This window comes from Salvia hispanica, chromosome 4 (assembly GCF_023119035.1).
Source record: "Salvia hispanica cultivar TCC Black 2014 chromosome 4, UniMelb_Shisp_WGS_1.0, whole genome shotgun sequence".
Classification (NCBI taxonomy): domain Eukaryota; kingdom Viridiplantae; phylum Streptophyta; class Magnoliopsida; order Lamiales; family Lamiaceae; genus Salvia; species Salvia hispanica.
In genome coordinates this window covers 20,751,835-20,773,265 of record NC_062968.1, presented here as the reverse complement: position 1 = coordinate 20,773,265, position 21,431 = coordinate 20,751,835, and the positions used below count along the sequence as shown (strand labels likewise).

At 36.0% G+C, this 21,431-nt stretch overlaps 5 protein-coding genes across 5 annotated transcripts; 4 read left to right on the top strand and 1 right to left on the bottom strand.

Annotated features, from left to right (window-relative positions):
- Positions 1–556: 556 nt before the first annotated feature.
- On the top strand, positions 557–4,247 carry LOC125218915 (protein trichome birefringence-like 13). Its single transcript, XM_048120719.1, has 6 exons — positions 557–1,032; positions 1,341–1,518; positions 2,414–2,551; positions 3,101–3,221; positions 3,471–3,605; positions 3,782–4,247. Exons 1-6 carry the CDS (start codon positions 624–626, stop codon positions 4,043–4,045), a joined length of 1,245 nt encoding a protein of 414 aa, XP_047976676.1. The 5' UTR covers positions 557–623; the 3' UTR covers positions 4,046–4,247.
- Positions 4,248–6,299: 2,052 nt separating this feature from the next.
- On the top strand, positions 6,300–7,038 carry LOC125223589 (pathogenesis-related leaf protein 6-like). The gene has a single exon (XM_048126795.1). It carries the CDS (start codon positions 6,327–6,329, stop codon positions 6,795–6,797), a length of 471 nt encoding a protein of 156 aa, XP_047982752.1. The 5' UTR covers positions 6,300–6,326; the 3' UTR covers positions 6,798–7,038.
- Positions 7,039–10,183: 3,145 nt separating this feature from the next.
- LOC125220619 lies at positions 10,184–11,476 on the bottom strand. The gene has a single exon (XM_048122774.1). It carries the CDS (start codon positions 11,474–11,476, stop codon positions 10,184–10,186), a length of 1,293 nt encoding a protein of 430 aa, XP_047978731.1.
- Positions 11,477–17,005: 5,529 nt separating this feature from the next.
- On the top strand, positions 17,006–17,679 carry LOC125185217 (pathogenesis-related protein PR-1 type-like). Its single transcript, XM_048081716.1, has one exon. The coding sequence runs from the start codon at positions 17,018–17,020 to the stop codon at positions 17,489–17,491; it is 474 nt and encodes a 157-aa protein (XP_047937673.1). The 5' UTR covers positions 17,006–17,017; the 3' UTR covers positions 17,492–17,679.
- Positions 17,680–20,281: 2,602 nt separating this feature from the next.
- On the top strand, positions 20,282–20,905 carry LOC125224238 (pathogenesis-related leaf protein 4-like). Its single transcript, XM_048127601.1, has one exon. The coding sequence runs from the start codon at positions 20,404–20,406 to the stop codon at positions 20,752–20,754; it is 351 nt and encodes a 116-aa protein (XP_047983558.1). The 5' UTR covers positions 20,282–20,403; the 3' UTR covers positions 20,755–20,905.
- Positions 20,906–21,431: the final 526 nt, after the last annotated feature.

Here is a 21,431-nt window from a genome sequence, read left to right as displayed (position 1 = left end):
GTGAAATTACTAGAAATTTACAAATTAAGTCTATTTATCTGCAAAATTTAGAAGTTTTGATTGCAATTTGCAAACCAAAATTGTGGCGAGGCTCGTGCATTATAAACCAACTAACTATTTTAAATTCTTTTGGGGTTATTTTAATAATTTTAAGTTTAAATTACAAAATTTTAAATATATTTATTATTATTTAATTAGTAATTTTTTTAGAGTTCTGTTAAAATGTTTTAATTTTTAAAGAAATGCTTTATTAGATCTCGTTAAATGTCTGGTTCTATCACTAGCTATAATATTTTACCCAAAAAAAACACATGCACATTGAAATCAACCCCAAAATACGTCACTAAATGAATCCACTGTGCCAAGGAGTTGAGTCACAATGATAATCAATTAATTACTAATAATTGGAAATTATTAACTTCTAGATTTAGGATTAAAAAATTAATTAATGAATCATAACCGGTGATATAAACTTCCAATTATTAATTATTAATCGGTATTTAATAAGTAATTATGTTTTCAGCAAAATAAATTAATTAGGAAAAATGGTGTCGGTTAATCCACGTCACACACATCACAGCGCGTGCTAATGTGCGCCGGCGTAGCGCTCGCGCTCACAAGCCATGGCCGCTAGAGCACCGCATCACAGCTCGAAGAAGCTCGTTCCTTCCAATTCCTCACTCGCACCCCGCGCTCTTATCTCTCTCCTCTGCGCCATCTCTCTCTACTTCTGCTTCTCTCTCTTCCGGAGGGATGCGCCGCCACCACCGCCGTTATTCCATCCAGCGGTGCCTGCGAAGAGCAGTGGTAGCTGCAACTACTCGGGAGGGCGCTGGATCTATGATCAATCAATCAGATCTCCTCCGCGCTACGATCACACGTGCAAGGAGATATTCAAAGGATGGAATTGCATCGCAGGTAACAAATCGAACGCCGTCGACATCCTCAGGTGGCGGTGGAAACCTCGCGGCTGCGATCTGCCTCCGTTTGATCCGTGGAGATTCCTCGAGCAATTCAGAGACACAAGCATTGGTGAGTGCATCTCTGAATTAAGTGAATTGGCAATGTTATGCATTTTCAGTTAGGGATTTGGAATATCCTTGTGTTGGTATGCATTTGGTTACACTAAATTGGAGATCTTTGATTAGAGAAAAGGTTTGATATTTGAATTTTAATTTGAGCAGTAGTAGCTAAGTTAATTGTTTTTCCACTTAAAAATTTTCCAGCTCCATAATGAAAAAAGTCATATCAGCTTATATGTTTCTTTTTCTTTCTTACTAATTGTGTTCCGTGTAAAAATTAGTGCTGTTTGTAGCTCTTATGGATTTTTGACAGTGCAGGATTTGTTGGAGACTCCTTGAATAGGAACATGTTTGTTTCTCTTTTTTGTGCATTGAGAAAAGTTTCTGCCGAGGTGAAAAAGTGGCGGCCTGCTGGAGCTGATCGCGGTTTTACGTTCCTTAAGTACAACCTAACTATTGCATATCACCGGACGAATCTTCTGGCTCGATATGGTAGGTAAGCCAAGTAAAATAACTTGAGTCGTGATCCCCCCTGATGATGTAGCTACATTGTGTTGCCTTATATCCCCAGGAGAGCACCACTCACACACTGACACGGTCACACGATGTCGATGCTGTGTATGGAGCTAATTATGTTGATAAGATTATAGGTGCCTAAAGTTTGAATCTTGATATTATGTTAGGAGGTCACCTATATGTCACTCGGATACGGTTGCTTTGGGAACTGGAAACATATAACTCAGATCGTTTCTTCCTATAGAATTGTAAAATCTTCTAACTTATATCTTACTTTTAATTTAGAAGGAAAAATGAATAAAATTAGATGAAAGTCAACCACCTTACTTTTTCCTTGGTTAATGGAGTATAATTTTTTCATTGAAGCTTGCAATGTAGTCATAAACTTGAATAAGAAAACTGAACATTAGGTCGCTCAAGATCTTTGGTCTCTACCCGGACCCGATGAAAAAAATGGGATCACTTCTTATGGACTCGTTGAGAATGATTCGGAGTGAAGTTTAATGAGTTTGCATACACAAACCGAAACATATAGGAGCCTCAGCACACTGTGGAGATAGATATAGAGTTATACCCTGTATTTCTAAATGCAGATTGTCTCTTGCAGTCTTGCGTATAGCCATTCATTTATGAGTTGCCACTTTCCCTTCAGAATAACTATTGAAAACTTTTTCAGAGGTTTTCCTTTTCTTGCATCGAGGAGCTTATGATTCATGTGATCATCTATGAAGAACTCCTGCTCTTTCATCCCCTTACATATGTTTTAATGTGTTTTTCTGTATGCTTACAATAGTCATGATACTGCAATTGCTATTTCACTATATTGTATGTCTGTGCCTTTTGACAAAGTAGTACTTTGTATATGTTATTTCTAGGTGGTCAGGCGGTACCAGTGGTGTACTGGAGTCACTTGGTTATAAGGATGGCTATAGAATTGATGTTGATATGCCAGATGGGAGTTGGGCTGCGGCTCCACATTTCCACGACATACTCATTTTCAATACAGGGCACTGGTAATTCATGTTTTTGTGTGCTTTTATTGAGTAGACTGATCCAGTATTAGTGATGAGACTCTTTCTCACTTGCGCTGAAGCCCTCGCCTGCCTAGTGAAGTAGTTATTGGAATCAAATCAATATATGTATTGCTATTTGAAAGCTCAATTGAGTCCTCATATTCCTTACGCAGTTGCATTTCCCAGTCTTTGTGCGACAAACAGACAGTGTGGCTTTCTCGGATATATGTGGGAGTAAAAAGAATCATGTTATTCATATTCTCCATTTCACTAAATGCTGCTTTATTATAGATTGTTTTTACACTTTTACTGCTAGATGTCAAACACACATTAATTACATCTTTGCTGAGTTACTGATAAATGGAGTATATTTGAACACAAGTGATGGCTCTAAACCTTGACAGGATAAAGTACTTTTTGAATGCTATAACATCATCCTTTGCATGTTTGTAGTTTTCTTGTATGAAATTCAGCATCATACTTTTCTTTTCATCATATATGAGATTATAATTCATAGGTTTTCATTTTTTTTTCTGCTTAATTCTTTAGGTGGTGGGCTCCTTCAAAGTTTGATCCTTTGAAAACACCGATGCTCTTCTTTGAGAAGGGAGTACCTGTGACTCCTCCACTTACACCTAATGCTGGGCTTGATATGGTGTTACGACACATGGTATAACTCTCTGCTTCTCTTTCTCAGATGCTCAATTTTGATCCTGTTACCTAATTAAAATATACTAATTCTGTTATTTGAAGAAATGAATCCATTTTCATTCAAGCTCTACTCAAAGTTTTCTTTTTTATGAATAGTAATAGTAATTATGTTTTTTTTTTCAGTAATTCATTATTATTTCCCATCTTTAGGTTATCTTGCTTCATTCATCCTTATTGCAAGATTCATGCCTGCGATGTATTCCTATAGGTATCTTTTGTGGAAATGAATGCACGCAAAAATGCTATTCTTTTCTTTCGAACACAATCACCAAGGCATTTTGAAGGAGGTAATTGGGACCAAGGTGGTTCATGTCCTCGAGTACAGCCTCTAGCACCGCGAGAAGTAAGCTTTTCCTTCTTGTTTTTTGTACGTCTGGTGCTGTTTGGTCATTTCATATCGAGTTTCTAATATATGCCTGTAATATAGAGCAACGGGATGTGCCTGACGCTAAGACTTTGATTTACATATCACATTGCCTCAGCAAATCCAAGCAAGAACTTACGTTTCATTATCTCCAGGTCGAACAACTTTTCTCTATTGAGAACAACGGAACAAATGTAGAGACACGGCTTGTAAACGGGCATCTATACAGGGCCCTTGAAGGTTCAAAATTCCAAATATTGGAGATAACCCGAATGAGTGAGTTCAGAGCTGATGCCCATCCATCCACTGCTGGTGGGAAAAGACACGACGATTGCATGCACTGGTGCTTACCGGGACTCACCGATACTTGGAATGACTTGTTCATAGCACACTTGAACAACATCAAAGTTAGGAATTGATCAATCCGATTCCTATTTATTTAACATTTTTTTTTCTAGTTGATTTTGATGAGATTTGATTCAAACTTCTCAAGATTTTGTTTGTGTTTACTATTTTCACTTAGGTTTGAGATTTGGCTTTTTTGGATTTAGGAGCATGTAATTATACGATCATTATAGCCATGAAGTTTTATTGTAAACTAATAAATGCATAATTGAGCTAGACTTTGATCTATACCATCCTAAAAAGTTCTATTGGCCACGTTTGTATTTCGTGTGGTTGTAATTTTATTAAAATTATCATAAAAATTTTCACAGAAAAAAATCAAAATTTCCACAGAAAAATCTAAGTCTGACTTTTCTACATTCATTTATTCTAATTTCCTACTCATAGTAATTTAGTTTTGATAAGAAAATTCAGATATACTACCTTATTCAATAAAGTTAGGCCGTTGGGAAGAATTATATATGTAACGTAATTTTCAACTTCACTAGACTATACTCAATATTAAAATGGTTGATTCTATTCTATTAGACCCCTCATTTTAGTAATTATAATCTTTTATTCAAACAACAATAAAAAAATGGTTAATCTTATAATTTAACACCTATTTCTTAATAATAATATTACTAGCTCTATCCAAATAAACATATTATACTCACCCCTTATATCCAACAATGAATGAACGAAGAAATATAATTATTTTTATTATTCACTCTGCTTAACACTATTAATATTATACTTAACTTCTATTCTATCCACACACGCTTCTCTCTCTCTTTCCCATCTTCTGTTACGTACAATTCTCTCTCATAAAAACGAAATTTCATGAAGAAGTCATGTGCATAAATAATGTTAGCTGAAAATGAGAAGTTTCTCAACATATTGAAAAAGAAATTGCATGAATTAAGAAGTTATATATTGTCAAAGATTTAATAAAAATGGTTACAAAATTCTGCAATAATTCGAGATAAGAACATTTCCACAAACGTTACATACATATTCTCCAACAAAATGGGTAACTAATAAACTACTACTAGTATTTAGTTTGATAAAGATGCATTATATAGGATATACATTGGATTTGGGACTTCTGCAGAGATAGAATAATAATTAAATTGCTATTATTATTATTTACTAGTATTTAATAAACATCTATCCATGAAATTTCCCTCATTTTGGATCATAGTTACTGTGTGGTCATGTCGATGACTACACTATCATAAATTCCACATGGAAAAAAAATATTCCACTTAGAAAAAAATCTTTCAATTTTCCATTCTTGTCTTTTTTTTTTTAGTTTTAATTATTCATTATTAATGATGCAACTTTTCTTTTAAATGGCCTCAGTATCACATATTCAATTTTTTTTTTATCGTTAATATGCCGAAAAATGAAAAATATATGTAAACCACAAACAAAAATTTAGTCAATTTTTTGGAATGTCCAAACAAGAATGCATCTAAATTCAGGAATGCAACCCAAACCTTGGCCCTAGGATTATGTGATCTAATGGTCAATAATTGATCAAAAACACGGAAGATCATTATTAATCAGTTTTAGGTCATTTTAGAAAAGCTGGGTTTGATATTATTTTTAGTTCATTTTAGGTCATCCATTATTAAAAATGACCTACATATACACTAACAATAACCTAAAACATCCCCTCCGTATGATTTTGTTCTACGTTCTTTTATTAAGATCTAGTTTCACATAAGATCAAAACCCTAGTTCAATATCATTAAATACTTCTATAAAAAAGATTTACAATATTTAATGTAACGTGAAATGTAGGGTTCATGTTGAAGATGCTCTTATACATATTGCATTTTAAAGTCAAGAATTTTAAGTCGACTAAACCCTCGATTATCACACTTATTTAGCTATTGACAAAGAAAATTAGCTTGTTTTATTTTTAAAAATTGTTTCATGCATGCATGATTTAGAGTATAAGTTCGAGATATGAATCAAACCTAACTATTTCTCATTATACTTAGGACATGTGAATAGTACTAGTTTCCAACTTCAAATTTAAATGTAATGAATTTACAAAAAGAGAAGACCGGAATATAGTCAATAATCAAACCTAATAACAACGTGGTTACATAGGTTGCATACTTTCATGTGCATGATGTTGGTAGGCACATATCGACTTATTTCATTACAACACTCTTCATAGTTGATTAGTCACAATTTCAAGAATTACCAAAAATCTCACACACTATTTTTTCTCTATAAATAGACTCCCTCCAACACATATCTTGTACACCAATTACACATTTTGTACATCAATCAATAAAAATGAAAATATTCCTCTTTTTCCTTGCCCTAACAACCCTACAAGGTTTGTGCCTAGGCCAAAACTCACCACAAGACTTCCTCGATGCTCACAATAGTGCACGGGCTCAAGTCGGTGTGGGGCCCATGACATGGGACGAAAGTGTGGCGAGTTTCGCACGAAACTACGTGAACTCTAAGCTGGGAGACTGCAACATGGTCCACTCTGGCAATGGGCAATACGGTGAGAACCTTGCCAAGGGCTCGGGTGATTTCACCGGCCGTGCGGCTGTGAACTTGTGGGTGGGTGAGAAGGCTAACTACAACTACGGTTCGAACTCATGTGTTGGTGGGGAGTGCCTCCACTACACTCAGGTGGTGTGGCGCAACTCCAACCGACTAGGTTGCGCTAGGGCACGGTGCAACAATGGGTGGTGGTTCATTTCGTGCAACTATGCCCCACCGGGCAACTACGCCGGACAACGTCCGTATTGAACGGGCACATCTTAATAAAATCAATAGGGTCAATGTTAAATTACAATAGTACTAATTAAATAAGTGGCCCTATATTTCAATCATGTTATTTTGTGAAACTTATTAATGTTTGTATGAATAAGATGTTCTTCATCTCGTGCTAGTTCAATTAGTTGTGAAATGTGATCTAAGGATGTGACTTAATGATCATAATTGTTCGTTTCTATGATCTATCTCTATATGTACGTGTGTTTTTTTAGCATATTTTTCCTTCAAAATAGTAGGAAATTATTATGTGGGGCACTTAATTCTTGAGAATTAGCAATTATAATAATGCTATGTGGAATTGAGAAGAAGAAATTAAACATAACAAAATTCTCCCATATAGCTTAACATCCCTTGTCGTCAATTAAACTATATATGCAGAATTAGCATAAATATAAATTGGAATATTCTTACGATTATGTTTATATGTATACTGGAAATGTCACACGTAACAACGGTGAGAAATCCATGACACAATTTTGGAGTGGATGAGGCAGGAGGAAGGCATAATTTTTTTTTACTTTAAAACTGAAATTTCACAAGTTATGTTAAAAGTATTAAGATACGACATTGCTTGACATCTTCCTCTTCGGAAATTCTTCAGATCGGGGTGGCAGTCGTATAGTTCCAGCCAGTGGCGGATCGGGGGGGGGGGGGGCGGTCGCCCCCTCCGTGCGACTATTTTCCTCTTATCGGGATGTAAAAATATCATGTCCGCCCCCTCCGTTTGCCTCCGGCGTCGCCCCGAACAACGAAAAAAATAGCCACGTCCGCACTAAATCAAGCTAATACTATATATTCTTCCCCCTCCGTTTCCGGATCCTGGATCCGCCACTGGTTCCAGCCGATACTAGGTAAAAAACAGGCGCTGGTTGCGGTTTAGGGAGACTATATCCATTGATTATTATACGTTTCATTAAAAATATATGAATTTCGCAGACTCCAAATTGAGATTAATGTTACTAAAAAAAATTAGATTTAATATTTATATTAGAGTGAATTACATATTCAGGACCTATACTTATCACGACGAACGTTTGCGGTCCCTATACTTGCAAAATATCATTTGCAGTCCTTATACTTGTACTTATGCATGTTTTAAGGTCCTTTTCACTTTTTGATCTTTTTTTTGGACAAAAATACCCCCAAAGGAAAAAATTGTACACTATTTTCTCTCTTTCATCCTCCTTCTTTCTTTTTCCTTTGTCTATAATAGAATTAGAACTAAAATTATGGGTTTGTTAATCTTATTTCCTTGTGTTCTGTTAAATTTTTTGAGAAATTTAATCATATGATGATAAATTTTACATTTCACGTCATTTTCCTTCATCACACTAGAGTATTTGTGATTATGCTTCAAATGTGGAGTATTATAATTAATGATCCCGTAAATAAAAGATTAAAAATTTGAACGACGAATTCCAACAAGTGAATATCTGAATCTAATCAATCGTAAAGTGAGGAATACTAAACGATAAATGGAATGGATGAAATTATGGTAATTTTGGTTGTGTGTATTTAGCAAGTTGGCAATGCCCGCGACTTATGTGAGTTCATATCAGAAATTTCTCTTCGCAATTTTAACAAAATAATATAAAATAAATTTCTTAGCTGAACATTTGATTTGTCTAATTTCCTTCTTGAAATATGTCTCATCTCAATTTTTCTTGTAATTATACAAGTCATTTACAGAAAGAAGAAAGAGAAAAAATGAAGAAGAAAGAAAAAGGAGAGAAAATAGTAGTATATAAATTTGCCCTTCATTTATTTGGAGGTATTTTTGTCCTAAAAAATGTCAAAAAAAGAAAAGAACCTTAAAACGTGCATAAATATAAGTATAGGGACCGCAAATGATAAGTATAAGGACTGTAAACATGCATCGTGATAAGTATAGGTCCTAAATATGTAATTCACTCTTTATATTAATTTTTTTTTTTTACAATTTGTGGTTATTATTATTGGGACAAAGTTTATTGCTGCCATATGTCTACATATTTGGCTTTATTAGGTTTTTATCTTCTAGATTTGTTGCCTGGACTTTTGCTTTCTTATTTTTCGAAGCATTTAATTTTATCAAAGAATAGAAATTAATGTTAGTCTTAACTAATAAAAATCATAAATTTCCAACAATACTGAAACACGTTATAACGAACAAAGATAAAAAAAAAAGACTGCATTACATTTCTACAATCGACAATAAATATAGCATTATAAATTTGTGGAAATTAAGCTGGTTTTTGGAAGATTGAGAAACACATGAAAACTAGTCTCTGTTGAACAATGTGTGATTAGTGTACTACCTTAAATTGACGAGCCATGAATTTAAGTATTAAAAATAACCAGATATAAGCAGTCAATTTGTCAAGCTATTATTGATCTAGAGAATGTGGAATGAAAAAAATTGTGTTTTATGTGTAAAGTGGCCCTTTAAAATTGACTAACCTTTTGTGGATAAAAATGAATTTCACAAGAACTTCCCACCACAATGTGTGTAAAACGGCAATAGTATAGTTTCCAAAAATAAACCAGAACAAATTTAGAGATTCATTTTAATAGAAAATCATAGCTATTTTATTTAAGTCAGCCGTGATATAACTTCTATAAGAGAATTTATTCTATATCAAATAAAATTATTTTATTTGTAACTTTCAATTTTATTCCGACATCTTTAAAACTCTATTTATCAATATAGTGTGGCATACTGGCATTGGAAAACAAAATATTATACCGATGTGGATTTTGAAAAAAAGGATATTCAAACTAATCAATCAAATTAAGAGTCGAATAGAATTCAAAAGTTCAAGAGCAATTAAGATGGAAATTCTGAAATAAATATGCAAAGCGTTAAAATTCTCTTAAATTTTGTCCCACAATGACTCGATAATGTAATTTTTATCAATGTAAGTGTGGATAATAACTCTTCTTTTATGAGGTATTTTAAGAGGGTGGATATCTCATTTCTAATATGGTATTATTAGAGCAGATCCAGGTCGATGATAAATATCTTTATCTCTTATCTTCTATCTTGTCTACCTCTTGATTGCAAGTCCGATATTCACTCCGACGTGTCCACTATAGTTGGTCGGGCCAAGCCACAAAGTGTGGCCAGGCCACAAAATCGTGGCCGGGCCACCAATGCCCATGTTTCCCACTATAGTGGACATGCCCAAGCCACCAAATAATTTAATTTTTTTCATTTTGTTTATATTTTAATTCTACTACAATAAAAGTTATTGGACTATAATAATTGAAAAAATGCATAAGAACTAAAATTAAAACAAAATCTTCGTTGTATTATACAAAGGGGTAAAATTATACAACGAAAATTTTCGACTTCTCATAAACTACATTCCCAACGCATATCACGCTCTACCCCCTCCTCCCCTACGATTCCAAACCTCTTCGACCATATCAGCCTGCAGTGTCGTATGTGATGTTTCCCTCCGCATATCGGCGAACCGTTGGATCAAGTATGCATTACTACGCGGTACACCCATCTGCAGTGGGGCGGTTGCAACACCGTGACTCGTACTTGCACCCTCTTCCGGTGCCCAGTTCTCTGCAGAATATCCTTCGTCCTCTATTATCATATTGTGCAATATGATACATGCATACATGATGGAGGCGACATCATTTTCGTGCCATTGTCGAACCGGGCACCGTAGAATGGCCCATCGCGCTTGGAGGACACCAAAAGCACGCTCAACATCCTTCCTAGCACTCTCTTGTTTGGCCGCGAAATAGGATTGTTTCGGCCCAACCGGCTGCCGGATCGTCTTGACAAACACGGGCCAACGAGGGTATATCCCATCGGCTAAGTAGTATGCCCTGTTGTACTGCGTCCCGTTGGCCATGAATCTGACCGTCGGACCCTCACCCTGACACTCATCATTGAAGAGATGAGACGAATCCAGTACGTTGATGTCGTTGTTCGACCCTGCGACACCAAAATATGCATGCCAGATTCGCAATCGGTAGTCAGCAACAGCTTCCAGTATCATTGTTGGGTGTCTCCCTTTGAATCCAGATGTGAACTGCCCCTTCCAAGCAACCGGGCAGTTCCTCCACTCCCAGTGCATGCAATCGATGCTGCCCAACATCCCCGGAAAATTATGCACTCTCCCGTGCATATCTATCAATCTCTGGCACTCATCGGCATTTGGCTTCCGTAGATACTCCGGACCGAAGATGGCCTGGATACAATTACAAAACTGCCTCAGCGTCGTTAGGGCAGTTGTTTCACCCAACTGTAGGTATTCGTCGAACATATCAGCGGGTCCGGCATAGGCAAGCTGCCTAATTGCAGCGGTACACTTCTGATATGTCGACAACCCGGGTCGGCCGCTAGCATCATTGCGCAATGTGAAGCACCTGTACCGCTGCGCCAATGTAGTCGCTATATGGATGAATAGCCGTTGCGACATTCTGAAGCGGCGACGGAAAATCTCTGCTGGGTAACGGGGGTTATCGCCAAAGTAGTCTTCCATCAACCGCTGGTGTGCCCCGACATGGTCACGCCAGATGGTCCGCCGATGATAGAACGGGCGAACGAACGCCGCCGCCGCCTCCTCCTCTTCTGCTTCCCGTTGCACCTCTTGAACGAGTTCATCGAACTCCCTATCCACCAATTGTTGGAACTCATCGTCGGAACTCATTTTTCAAAAGTAGAATTGGTGATAAAATGAAAAGAGTGGAGATTGGAATGGTGTAAAAAATTGGGGAAAAATGGGTATATTTATAGAAGTAATTAAAAAAAAAAAATCAGAAATAGGGGAGCCGCGGCTGAGCCGCGGCCCGTGGTCAATGCAATAGGAGGGCCGCGGCCCGCGCCCAAGCGCGCGGCACGCCACCCCCTCGCCTATAGTGGATAGTTACCGGAAAGTCTAATAGTACTATGAGATTACTATATATGTATTTTAATTTCTCTAGTTACCGGAAAGTCTACTAGTATATGTAGTACGATGTAGTGAAATGTTGGAGATGTTTTTGCAAATATTTCATCTTAAAGTTAATTAGTTAATTAAATACTTGTGTCAAGACCTTCTGTTAATCCAACTATATATCACACTTATTTAGCTGTTGACAAGAAAATTTGCATGTTTATTTTGAAAAATGGTTTCATGGATTAGAGGACGATTAGGAGATGAAAAATCAAACTAAGTTTATCTCAAACTTAATTATTTCACACTATTAGGACTCGTACGTGAAGAGTATATAGTTTTCAACTCTACATTTTCTAGCTATATAGTAGCATCTAGCAAGAAGTCAAAAATTTGAATCACCCGGCTTAATGACTTCTATTTTTTTTTATTAATCACTAGTTTGAAGTTTTAGTAAAAGAGAAAAGCCTATATTTAAGACAAATTGAAAAATAAAATCATAAACTTTGATCAAATTATGATGAATTTCACAACTTTCACTCCTCCAAAAGTGGTGACAATCACTGATATCTCCTCTTTTGTTGCATTATTTCTGCACATATGTGGAGTTTTTAGCTATTGATTGTTGTACAAAATCAGTAGACTAAGAGTGTCCACTATAGGCGAGCCGCGGCCGGGCCACGGGAGAGCCGCGAACCGCGGCTCCCTATAGTGACGGGGGTGGGCAGCCGCGGCGGGGGGAGGGGGGACGTGGGCGCGAGCCGCGACCCTCCTATTGCATTGGCCACGGGCCGCGGCTCCCCTATTTTCGATTTTTATTTTTTTAAATTACTTCTATAAATATACCCATTTTTTCCCAATTTTTTACACCATTCCAATCTCCACTCTTTTCATTTTATCACAAATTCTACTTTTGAAAAATGAGTTCCGACGATGAGTTCCAACAATTGGTGGATAGGGAGTTCGATGAACTCGTTCAAGAGGTGCAACGGGAAGCAGAAGAGGAGGAGGAGGGCGGCGGCGGCGTTCGTTCGCCCGTTCTATCATCGGCGGACCATCTGCCGTGACCATGTCGGGGCACACCAGCGGTTGATAGAAGACTACTTTGGCGATAACCCCCGTTACCCAGCAGAGATTTTCCGTCGCCGCTTCAGAATGTCGCAACGGCTATTCATCCATATAGCGACTACATTGGCGCAGCGGTACAGGTGCTTCACATTGCGCAATGATGCTAATTGGGCAAAGCACCTGTAGCGCATTGCGCAATGTACAAGCACCTGTACCGCTGCGCCAATGTAGTCGCTATATGGATGAATAGCCGTTGCGACATTCTGAAGCGGCGACGGAAAATCTCTGCTGGGTAACGGGGGTTATCGCCAAAGTAGTCTTCTATCAACCGATGGTGTGTCCCGACATGGTCACGCGGGTTCATCGATCCAACTCATCGTCGGAACTCATTTTTCAAAAGTAGAATTTGTGATAAAATGAAAAGAGTGGAGATTGGAATGGTGTAAAAAATTGGGAAAAAATGGGTATATTTATAGAAGTAATTTAAAAAAATAAAAATCGAAAATAGGGGAGCCGCGGCCCGTGGCCAATGCAATAGGAGGGTCGCGGCTCGCGCCCACGTCCCCCCTCCCCCCGCCGCGGCTGCCCACCCCCGTCACTATAGGGAGCCGCGGTTCGCGGCTCTCCCGTGGCCCGGCCGCGGCTCGCCTATAGTGGACACTCTTAGTCTACTGATTTTGTACAACAATCAATAGCTAAAAACTCCACATATGTGCAGAAATAATGCAACAAAAGAGGAGATATCAGTGATTGTCACCACTTTTGGAGGAGTGAAAGTTGTGAAATTCATCATAATTTGATCAAAGTTTATGATTTTATTTTTCAATTTGTCTTAAATATAGGCTTTTCTCTTTTACTAAAACTTCAAACTAGTGATTAATAAAAAAAAATAGAAGTCATTAAGCCGGGTGATTCAAATTTTTGACTTCTTGCTAGATGCTAACGCAGTACAACAGGGCATACTACTTAGCCGATGGGATATACCCTCGTTGGCCCGTGTTTGTCAAGACGATCCGGCAGCCGGTTGGGCCGAAACAATCCTATTTCGCGGCCAAACAAGAGAGTGCTAGGAAGGACGTTGAGCGTGCTTTTGGTGTCCTCCAATCGCGATGGGCCATTCTTCGGTGCCCGGTTCGACAATGACACGAAAATGATGTCGCCTCCATCATGTATGCATGTATCATATTGCACAATATGATAATAGAGGACGAAGGATATTATGCAGAGAACTGGGCACCGGAAGAGGGTGCAAGTACGAGTCACGGTGTTGCAACCGCCCCACTGCAGATGGGTGTACCGCGTAGTAATGCATACTTGATCCAACGGTTCGCCGATATGCGGAGGGAAACATCACATACGACACTGCAGGCTGATATGGTAGAAGAGGTTTGGAATCGTAGGGGAGGAGGGCGTAGAGCGTGATATGCGTTGGGAAAGTAGTTTATTAGAAGTCGAACATTTTCGTTGTATAATTTTACCCCTTTGTATAATACAACGAAGATTTTGTTTTAATTTTAGTTCGTATGTATTTTTTCAATTATTATAGTCCAATAACTTTTATTGTAGTAGAATTAAAATATAAACAAAATGGAAAAAATAAAATTTTAGGTGGCTTGGCCATGTCCACCATAGTGGGAAACATGAGCATTGGTGGTCCGGCCACGATTTTGTGGCCTAGCCAAACCACAAATTGTGGTCTGGCCACACTTTGTGGCTTGGCCCGGCCAACTATAGTGGACACCTTAAGTGTTTCTATTAGAGTTGTTTTAATTGCTGTAATATACGTTTTTACCATTTGGTTAAAATATCTTCTTGGCCTCCCTTTTCTTTCATTGATATCTCCCATTTTGTTGCATTATTTCTGTACATATATGGAGTTTTTAGTTATTGGTTGCTATGCAAAATCAGTAGACTAGCTGTTTCTATTAGAATTATTTTGATTGCAGTAATTTACATTCTTACTATTTTGGTAAAAGATCTTCTTGACTACCCTTTTCTTTCACTAATATCTCCCCTTTTGTAGCTTTTTTCCTACACATATATGGAGTTTATAGTTATTGTTGCAGTACAAAATCAGTACACTAACTGTTTCTATTAGATTATTTTGACTGTAGTAATGTACATTCTTACCATTTTGGTAAAAAAATCTTCTTGACCTCCTTTTTCTTTCACTGATATTAGGCCTACATATTCGGACGGTTCCGGTTCTAACTGGATCGGTTGACCGGTTAATCGGTTTTAATTTTTCATAAATCCTAGAACCTGAACCGGGACCGGAACCGGTTGGTTCCAGTTCTGAACCGGAACCGATATTTAATTTTAATCCGAATTTATTTATAAGTTTAAATAATTCAATACTAATAAAATAATAATCCAACATATGGATATATTGCAAATAATACCTAAAAGTTCAAATAAATACACAAAAAATACATAAAATAATATTCATATATGTGTAAGAGTTATGTCAAGTGTAATAGGTCGAACTAGTATATGTTAGCAATTCTTTTATAAAAAAATGACTTCTAAAATTGAATTCTATATATATATTTTTTTTGTTTCTAACTACACAAATTATACTCTCCCCTTTTGTCCAACCCTCCCTGCCTAAGACAAAATAAACCAAGAAATATAATTACTTTTATTATTCTCTCCACTTAACACAACACGATTATACGACATCACGGCTGCTATTCTTTCCACACACGCTCCTCTCTCTCAGTCTCTCTCTTTCCCATCTTGTTTTACGTACAATTCTCTCTCATGAAAAAGAAATTTCATGAAGATGTCATGTGCATTACGTTAGCTGAAAATGAGATGTTTCTCTACATATTGAAAAGAAATTGCATGAAGAAGTTATATATCGTCAAAGATTTAAGAAAATGGTTACAAAATTCTGCAATCATTTGAGATCAAGAACATTTCCACAAACATTACATAAATATTCTCCAACAAAATGGGTAACTACTAACTAATGTGTGGGTTTGAAGGTGTTACATGAGCAATATATACTTATTTATTTTGATAAAGATATACATTATATAATAAATATTTAACGGTGAAATTTTTCACATTTTGTATTGTAGTCACTATATGGTCCATTAATTTCCTCAATTACGTCATGTCGATGAAAACACTATCATAAATTCCACATAGAAAAAAATAGTACTATTCAACTTGAAAAATCTTTCAATTATCTTTTTTTTAGTTTCATTCTTTACTAATGATGCAACATTTCGACCCGTATTTTACAGTTTGCTTTGATTTTAGTTTTTAATATCGAACAAAACCAAACCCTGAACACGCTTATTTATAACTTAGCATAATGATTAAATTATATATATATATATGCAAACACATACATTTGATGTACAATAATTAGGTTAACAAAAAATATTAGTTCAATTTTATTAAATATTCTCATGAATTAAAACAGATTCATAATATTAAATGTAGCGTCAAATGTTGAAGATTAATGGTTTAGAGTGAATTGCTGAAGATGATCTTATAGATATTGCATATTAAAGTCAAGAAGTCTAAGTCGACTAAACCCTCGATTATCACATTTATTTAGCTATTGACGAGAAAATTCGCTTGTTTTTTTTTTTTGAAAAATTGTTTCATTAATTAGAGGATAAGAGATGAGAATCAAACTAAATTTATCTCAAACTTAATTACTCCATTTCAAATTATTAGGGTATGTGAATAGTGGGTTCCAACACTACAATAATTTCGAGCTAGCAAGAAGTCACAAATTTGAATCACTCGGCTCAATTACCTCTATTTATTTTGTAAAATTACCAACGGAATTTCCCATCTGAGTCTCAACGAATTAATGAAGACCAAATAACTACAGTACACTACACAACCAGGCCAAACGATCTGCATATAGCAAATATACAAAATCCTCAAACCGAGAGCTGATGAAGACGAGTAACAAGAAAAAGAACCTGAGAAATTATTACAAAAACTAAACCATAGCCCCAAAATGAGTGTTGCCTATCCAAACATAATACTACTATCATACACTAAACCATAGTCCTAATGACAACGTAGTAACGTAGGTTGCATACTTTCATGTAAATGATATGTGTAGCCACATGGGCTTATTCCATTACATTAATTTTCATAGTTGATTAGTTAGTCACAATTTCAAGATATACCAAAATTCTCACACACTATTACCACTATTTCTCTATAAATACCCATATTTTGTACACCAATTACACATTTTGAACATCAATCAAAATGAAAATATTCCTCTTCTTCCTTGCCCTAACAACCTTACAAGGTTTGTGCCTAGGCCAAAACTCACAACAAGACTTCCTCGATGCTCACAATAGCGCCCGGGCTCAAGTCGGTGTGGGCCCCATGACGTGGGACGAAAGCGTGGCGAATTTCGCACGAGACTACGTGAACTCTAAGCTGGGAGACTGCGACATGGTCCACTCTGGCAATAAGCAATACGGTGAGAACCTTGCCAAGGGCTCGGGCGATTTCACTGGCCGTGCAGCCGTGGACTCATGGGTGGGTGAGAAGGCTAACTATAACTACGATTCGAACTCATGTGCTGAAGGCGAGGTGTGTGGCCACTACACTCAAGTGGTGTGGCGCAACTCCAAACGACTAGGCTGCGCTAGGGCTCAGTGCAGCGACGGCTGGTGGTTCATTTCGTGCAACTACGCTCCACCGGGAAACTACCCCGGACAACGTCCGTATTGAACGGACACATCTTAATAAAATCAATAGGGTCAATGTTAAATTACAATAGTACTAATTAAATAAGTGACCCTATATTTCAATCATGTTATGTTGTGAAACTTATTAATGTTTGTATGAATAAGATGATCTTCATCTCTTGCTAGTTCAATTATTTTGAAATGTGATCTAAGGATGTGACTTTATGATCATAATTATTCGTTTTTATGATATTTTTCCTTCAAAATATATAGGAACTTAATTCTTGAGAATTGGCAATTATAATAATGCTGGGGAATTGAGAAGAAGAAATTAAAGATAACAAAATTCTCCCATATAGCTAGATAACATCCCTTGTCGTCAAACTATGCAGAATTAGCATTAATTTAAATTGGAATTATGGTTATATTGGATATGTCACATGTAACAACGGTGACAAATACCATGACACAATTTTGGAGTGGTTGATATCAATAGAACCAAACGCAGAGGAAGAAAGGAATAAAATTTTTTTTACTTTAATTAAAACTTCAATTTCACAAATTAAGTTAAAAATATTAAGAAACGAAGTTGCTTGACGTCGTCTTCTTCGAGAAATCCTTCAGATCGGAGTGTCACTTGTGTAGTTTCTAGCCGACACTAGTCAAAAAATAGGCTCCGGTTGCCGCGGTTTAGAGAGACTATATCTATTGATTATTATACGTTTCATTAAAAATTTACTATGATTTTTCCAGACTCCAAATTGAGGTTAATGTTACTCAAAAATATACCTACAATTTTTTTAACGGACAATTTATCAACGGTAGATTCAATATTAATTTATATTAAGTTTTTTTATTACAATTTGTGGTTATTATTTGGACAAAGTTCATTGCTTCCATAAATGTTTGGCTATTATTTATGCTCTTGTTACGGTATATTCATTAGCTTTGGTGCTTTTTTTTTATGCTTATAGGCTGTGGAAGATTGAGAAACACATGAAAACTAGTCTCCTGTGATTGAGAAACATATGTTGAACAATGTGTAATTAGTGTACTACCTTAAATTACAGTTGTAACAAAGTTATTGTAAAAAAGTTATAGTGACAAGTCCATTTTTCCAGCTATTATAATCGAAAATCGACTAACTTTTTGTGGATAAAATGAATTCCACAAGAACTTCCAACCACAATGTGTGTAAAACGGCATTAGTATAGTTTCCAAAAATAAAGCAGTGATATAACTTCTATATGAGAATTCTTTTTGTACAAATAAAATTATTTTATTTGTAACTTTCAATTTTGTTCCGACATCTTTAAAACTCTATTTAACGAATCAATTAATCAAAATAAGAATCGCACAGAATCCAAAGTCCAACAGCAATCAATATGGAACTTCTGAAATAAATATACAAAGCATTAAAATTCTCTTAAATCTTATCCCATAATGACCTGATAATGATCATGTCTGGTCTAATATGGTATAAGAGCAGATTCAGGTCGATGATGGATCTCTATATCTCTTATCTATTGTCTTGTCTACCTCACGATTGCTAGTTTGATGTTCATTCCGGCGCACACAAAAGGGGCGTGTTAGAAATTGGCCACCCATCCCCTATTTAAAATGTAGCATGATGTAAATTATATGTAAGCACATGTGGTGTACAATAATTATTGTAACGTGATATGTAGGGTTGATTGTTGAAGAATAACTAATAGCTAGTAGTATGATTACTATGTATTTTAATTTCTCTAGATACCGGAAAGTCTACTAGTATATGTAAATTTGTAATACACACATAGAGTGTATTGTTGTAGATGTTCTTGCAAATATTTCATCATAAAGTTAATAAGTTGATTAAATACTTATGTATCAAGACCTCTAAGTCGACTAAACCTTCTGCTCTTCCAACTATATATCACACTTATTTAGCTATTGACAAGAAAATTTGCATGTTTATTTTGAAAAATGGTGTCATGGATTAGAGGACGATTAGGAGATGAAAAATCAAACTAAGTTTATCTAAAACTTAATTATTTCACATTATTAGGACTCGTACGTGAAGAGTAATTTTCAACTCTACATTTTTCGCTAGTAGCAAGAAGTCACAAATTTGAATCACCCGGCTTAATGACCTCTATTGTTATATTAATCTCTACTTTGAAGTTTTAGTAAAAGAGAAATGTCTATATATTTAAGGACATTTTTTTAAAAAAAATCATAAATTTTGATGAAATTATGATCAATTTCACAATTTTCGCTCCAATAACATTTTGAAATGGTGAGATGTTATATAGTACAAATGAAAAATGCTAAATGTCGAGAATTGGCAAGTAGGGTCCACCAAAAGTGGTGGCAATAAATATACAAAGTAGTAGTAATAAAAAATATATTAAAAACAATAGAGAAGCTAATGAATGATAAGAACCGAACTAACAAACACCATACATGAAAACATTACACAACAATTTTAGACCCACGGAGATGTATCAATCTTATTTTTAAAATTATAAGCTTAAATAATTTATAGTAAGATATTTGAATGATCAAAGTTAACTCATCCAAAATAGCAAAAGAGAAGACCGGAATATAGCCATTCAAACCTAATTAATGACAACGTAGTAACGTAGGTTGCATAATTTCATGTACTAGCTCTGATATTTGTTCATTAATTAGGCACATAGAAATATTCCACTATACAATAATCTTCATATTTGAATGGCTACACGTATACACAAATCGATGACATTTTCCAAGATTTACCAAAAATCTCATACATTATTTCTCTATAAATACTCTCCATCTAACACATTTTTTGTACACCAATTAATCAAAATGAAAATATTCTTCTTATTCCTTGGCCTAACAACCCTACAAGGTTTGTGCCTAGGGCAAAACTCACCACAAGACTACCTCAATGCTCACAATAGTGCTCGAGCTCAAGTCGGTGTGGGGCCCATGGCGTGGGACCAAAACGTGGCGAATTTTGCACGAGACTACGTGAACTCTAGGCTCAGAGACTGCAACTTGGTCCACTCTGGCAATAGGCAATACGGTGAGAACCTTGCTAAGGGCTCAGGTGATTTCACCGGCCGTGCAGCTGTGAACTTGTGGGTGAGTGAGAAGGCTAACTACAACTACGGTTCGAACTCATGTGCTGGAGGCCAGGTGTGTGGCCACTACACTCAGATCGTGTGGCGCAACTCCAATCGACTAGGCTGCTATAGGGCTCAGTGCAACAACGGCTGGTGGTACATTTCGTGCAACTACGCCCCACCGGGCAACTACGTCGGACAACGTCCGTATTGAACGGACACATCTTAAATAATCAATAGGGTCAATGTTAAATTACAATAGTACTAATTAAATAAGTGGCCCTTTACATCAATCATGTTATGTTGTGAAAGCTATTAATGTTTGTATGAATAAAAATGATGTTGTGCTAGTAAAATTTTGGTGATATGTGAGCCAGCTAGGGGACATGCATGACTAATTAACGTGTGACTTTATGATCATATAATAAAATAATTAAATATGAGTAAGATCATATACAAGATTATGAGCATATTTTGACTCCAAATATGAAATTATTCCATGTGGTCACTTAATTATTGGAAAAGTTGATTTGTCACTTATAATAGTCAGTAATTAATTATGTGGAATTGAGAAGAAGTAAAAGGGAGAGTAGAAAGTCCAATATACAATTTCTAAATATAATTTGACCGTAAAATACCGTTCGAATAATATAGGGCAAGATTAGTTGCAAAAGTTTTACTAATACAAAACATTGACACAGTTTGCTTATATATATTTCTATTGTGCTGGTTGCTCCATAGTACTCTTTTCGTCCCACAATAAAAGTTCTATTTTTACCATAAATGGTAAGTAGGTCTCATATTCTACCACTTTATTTCACTCATATTTTGTTATAAAACTAATACATATAAATGAGACTCATATTCTACTAATTTATTCAATTCATTTTA

What these genes read in the sequence shown, in the direction of transcription:
- LOC125218915 (XM_048120719.1), top strand. Translation starts at nt 624, where the DNA reads ATGGCCGCTAGAGCACCGCATCACAGCTCGAAGAAGCTCGTTCCTTCC. An exon ending in CTTCTGGCTCGATATGGTAG is followed by an intron (nt 1,519 to 2,413) that starts GTAAGCCAAGTA and finishes TGTTATTTCTAG; the next exon opens with GTGGTCAGGCGGTACCAGTG. An exon ending in ATTTTCAATACAGGGCACTG is followed by an intron (nt 2,552 to 3,100) that starts GTAATTCATGTT and finishes TTAATTCTTTAG; the next exon opens with GTGGTGGGCTCCTTCAAAGT.
- LOC125223589 (XM_048126795.1), top strand. Translation starts at nt 6,327, where the DNA reads ATGAAAATATTCCTCTTTTTCCTTGCCCTAACAACCCTACAAGGTTTG.
- LOC125220619 (XM_048122774.1), bottom strand. Translation starts at nt 11,476, where the DNA reads ATGAGTTCCGACGATGAGTTCCAACAATTGGTGGATAGGGAGTTCGAT.
- LOC125185217 (XM_048081716.1), top strand. Translation starts at nt 17,018, where the DNA reads ATGAAAATATTCCTCTTCTTCCTTGCCCTAACAACCTTACAAGGTTTG.
- LOC125224238 (XM_048127601.1), top strand. Translation starts at nt 20,404, where the DNA reads ATGGCGTGGGACCAAAACGTGGCGAATTTTGCACGAGACTACGTGAAC.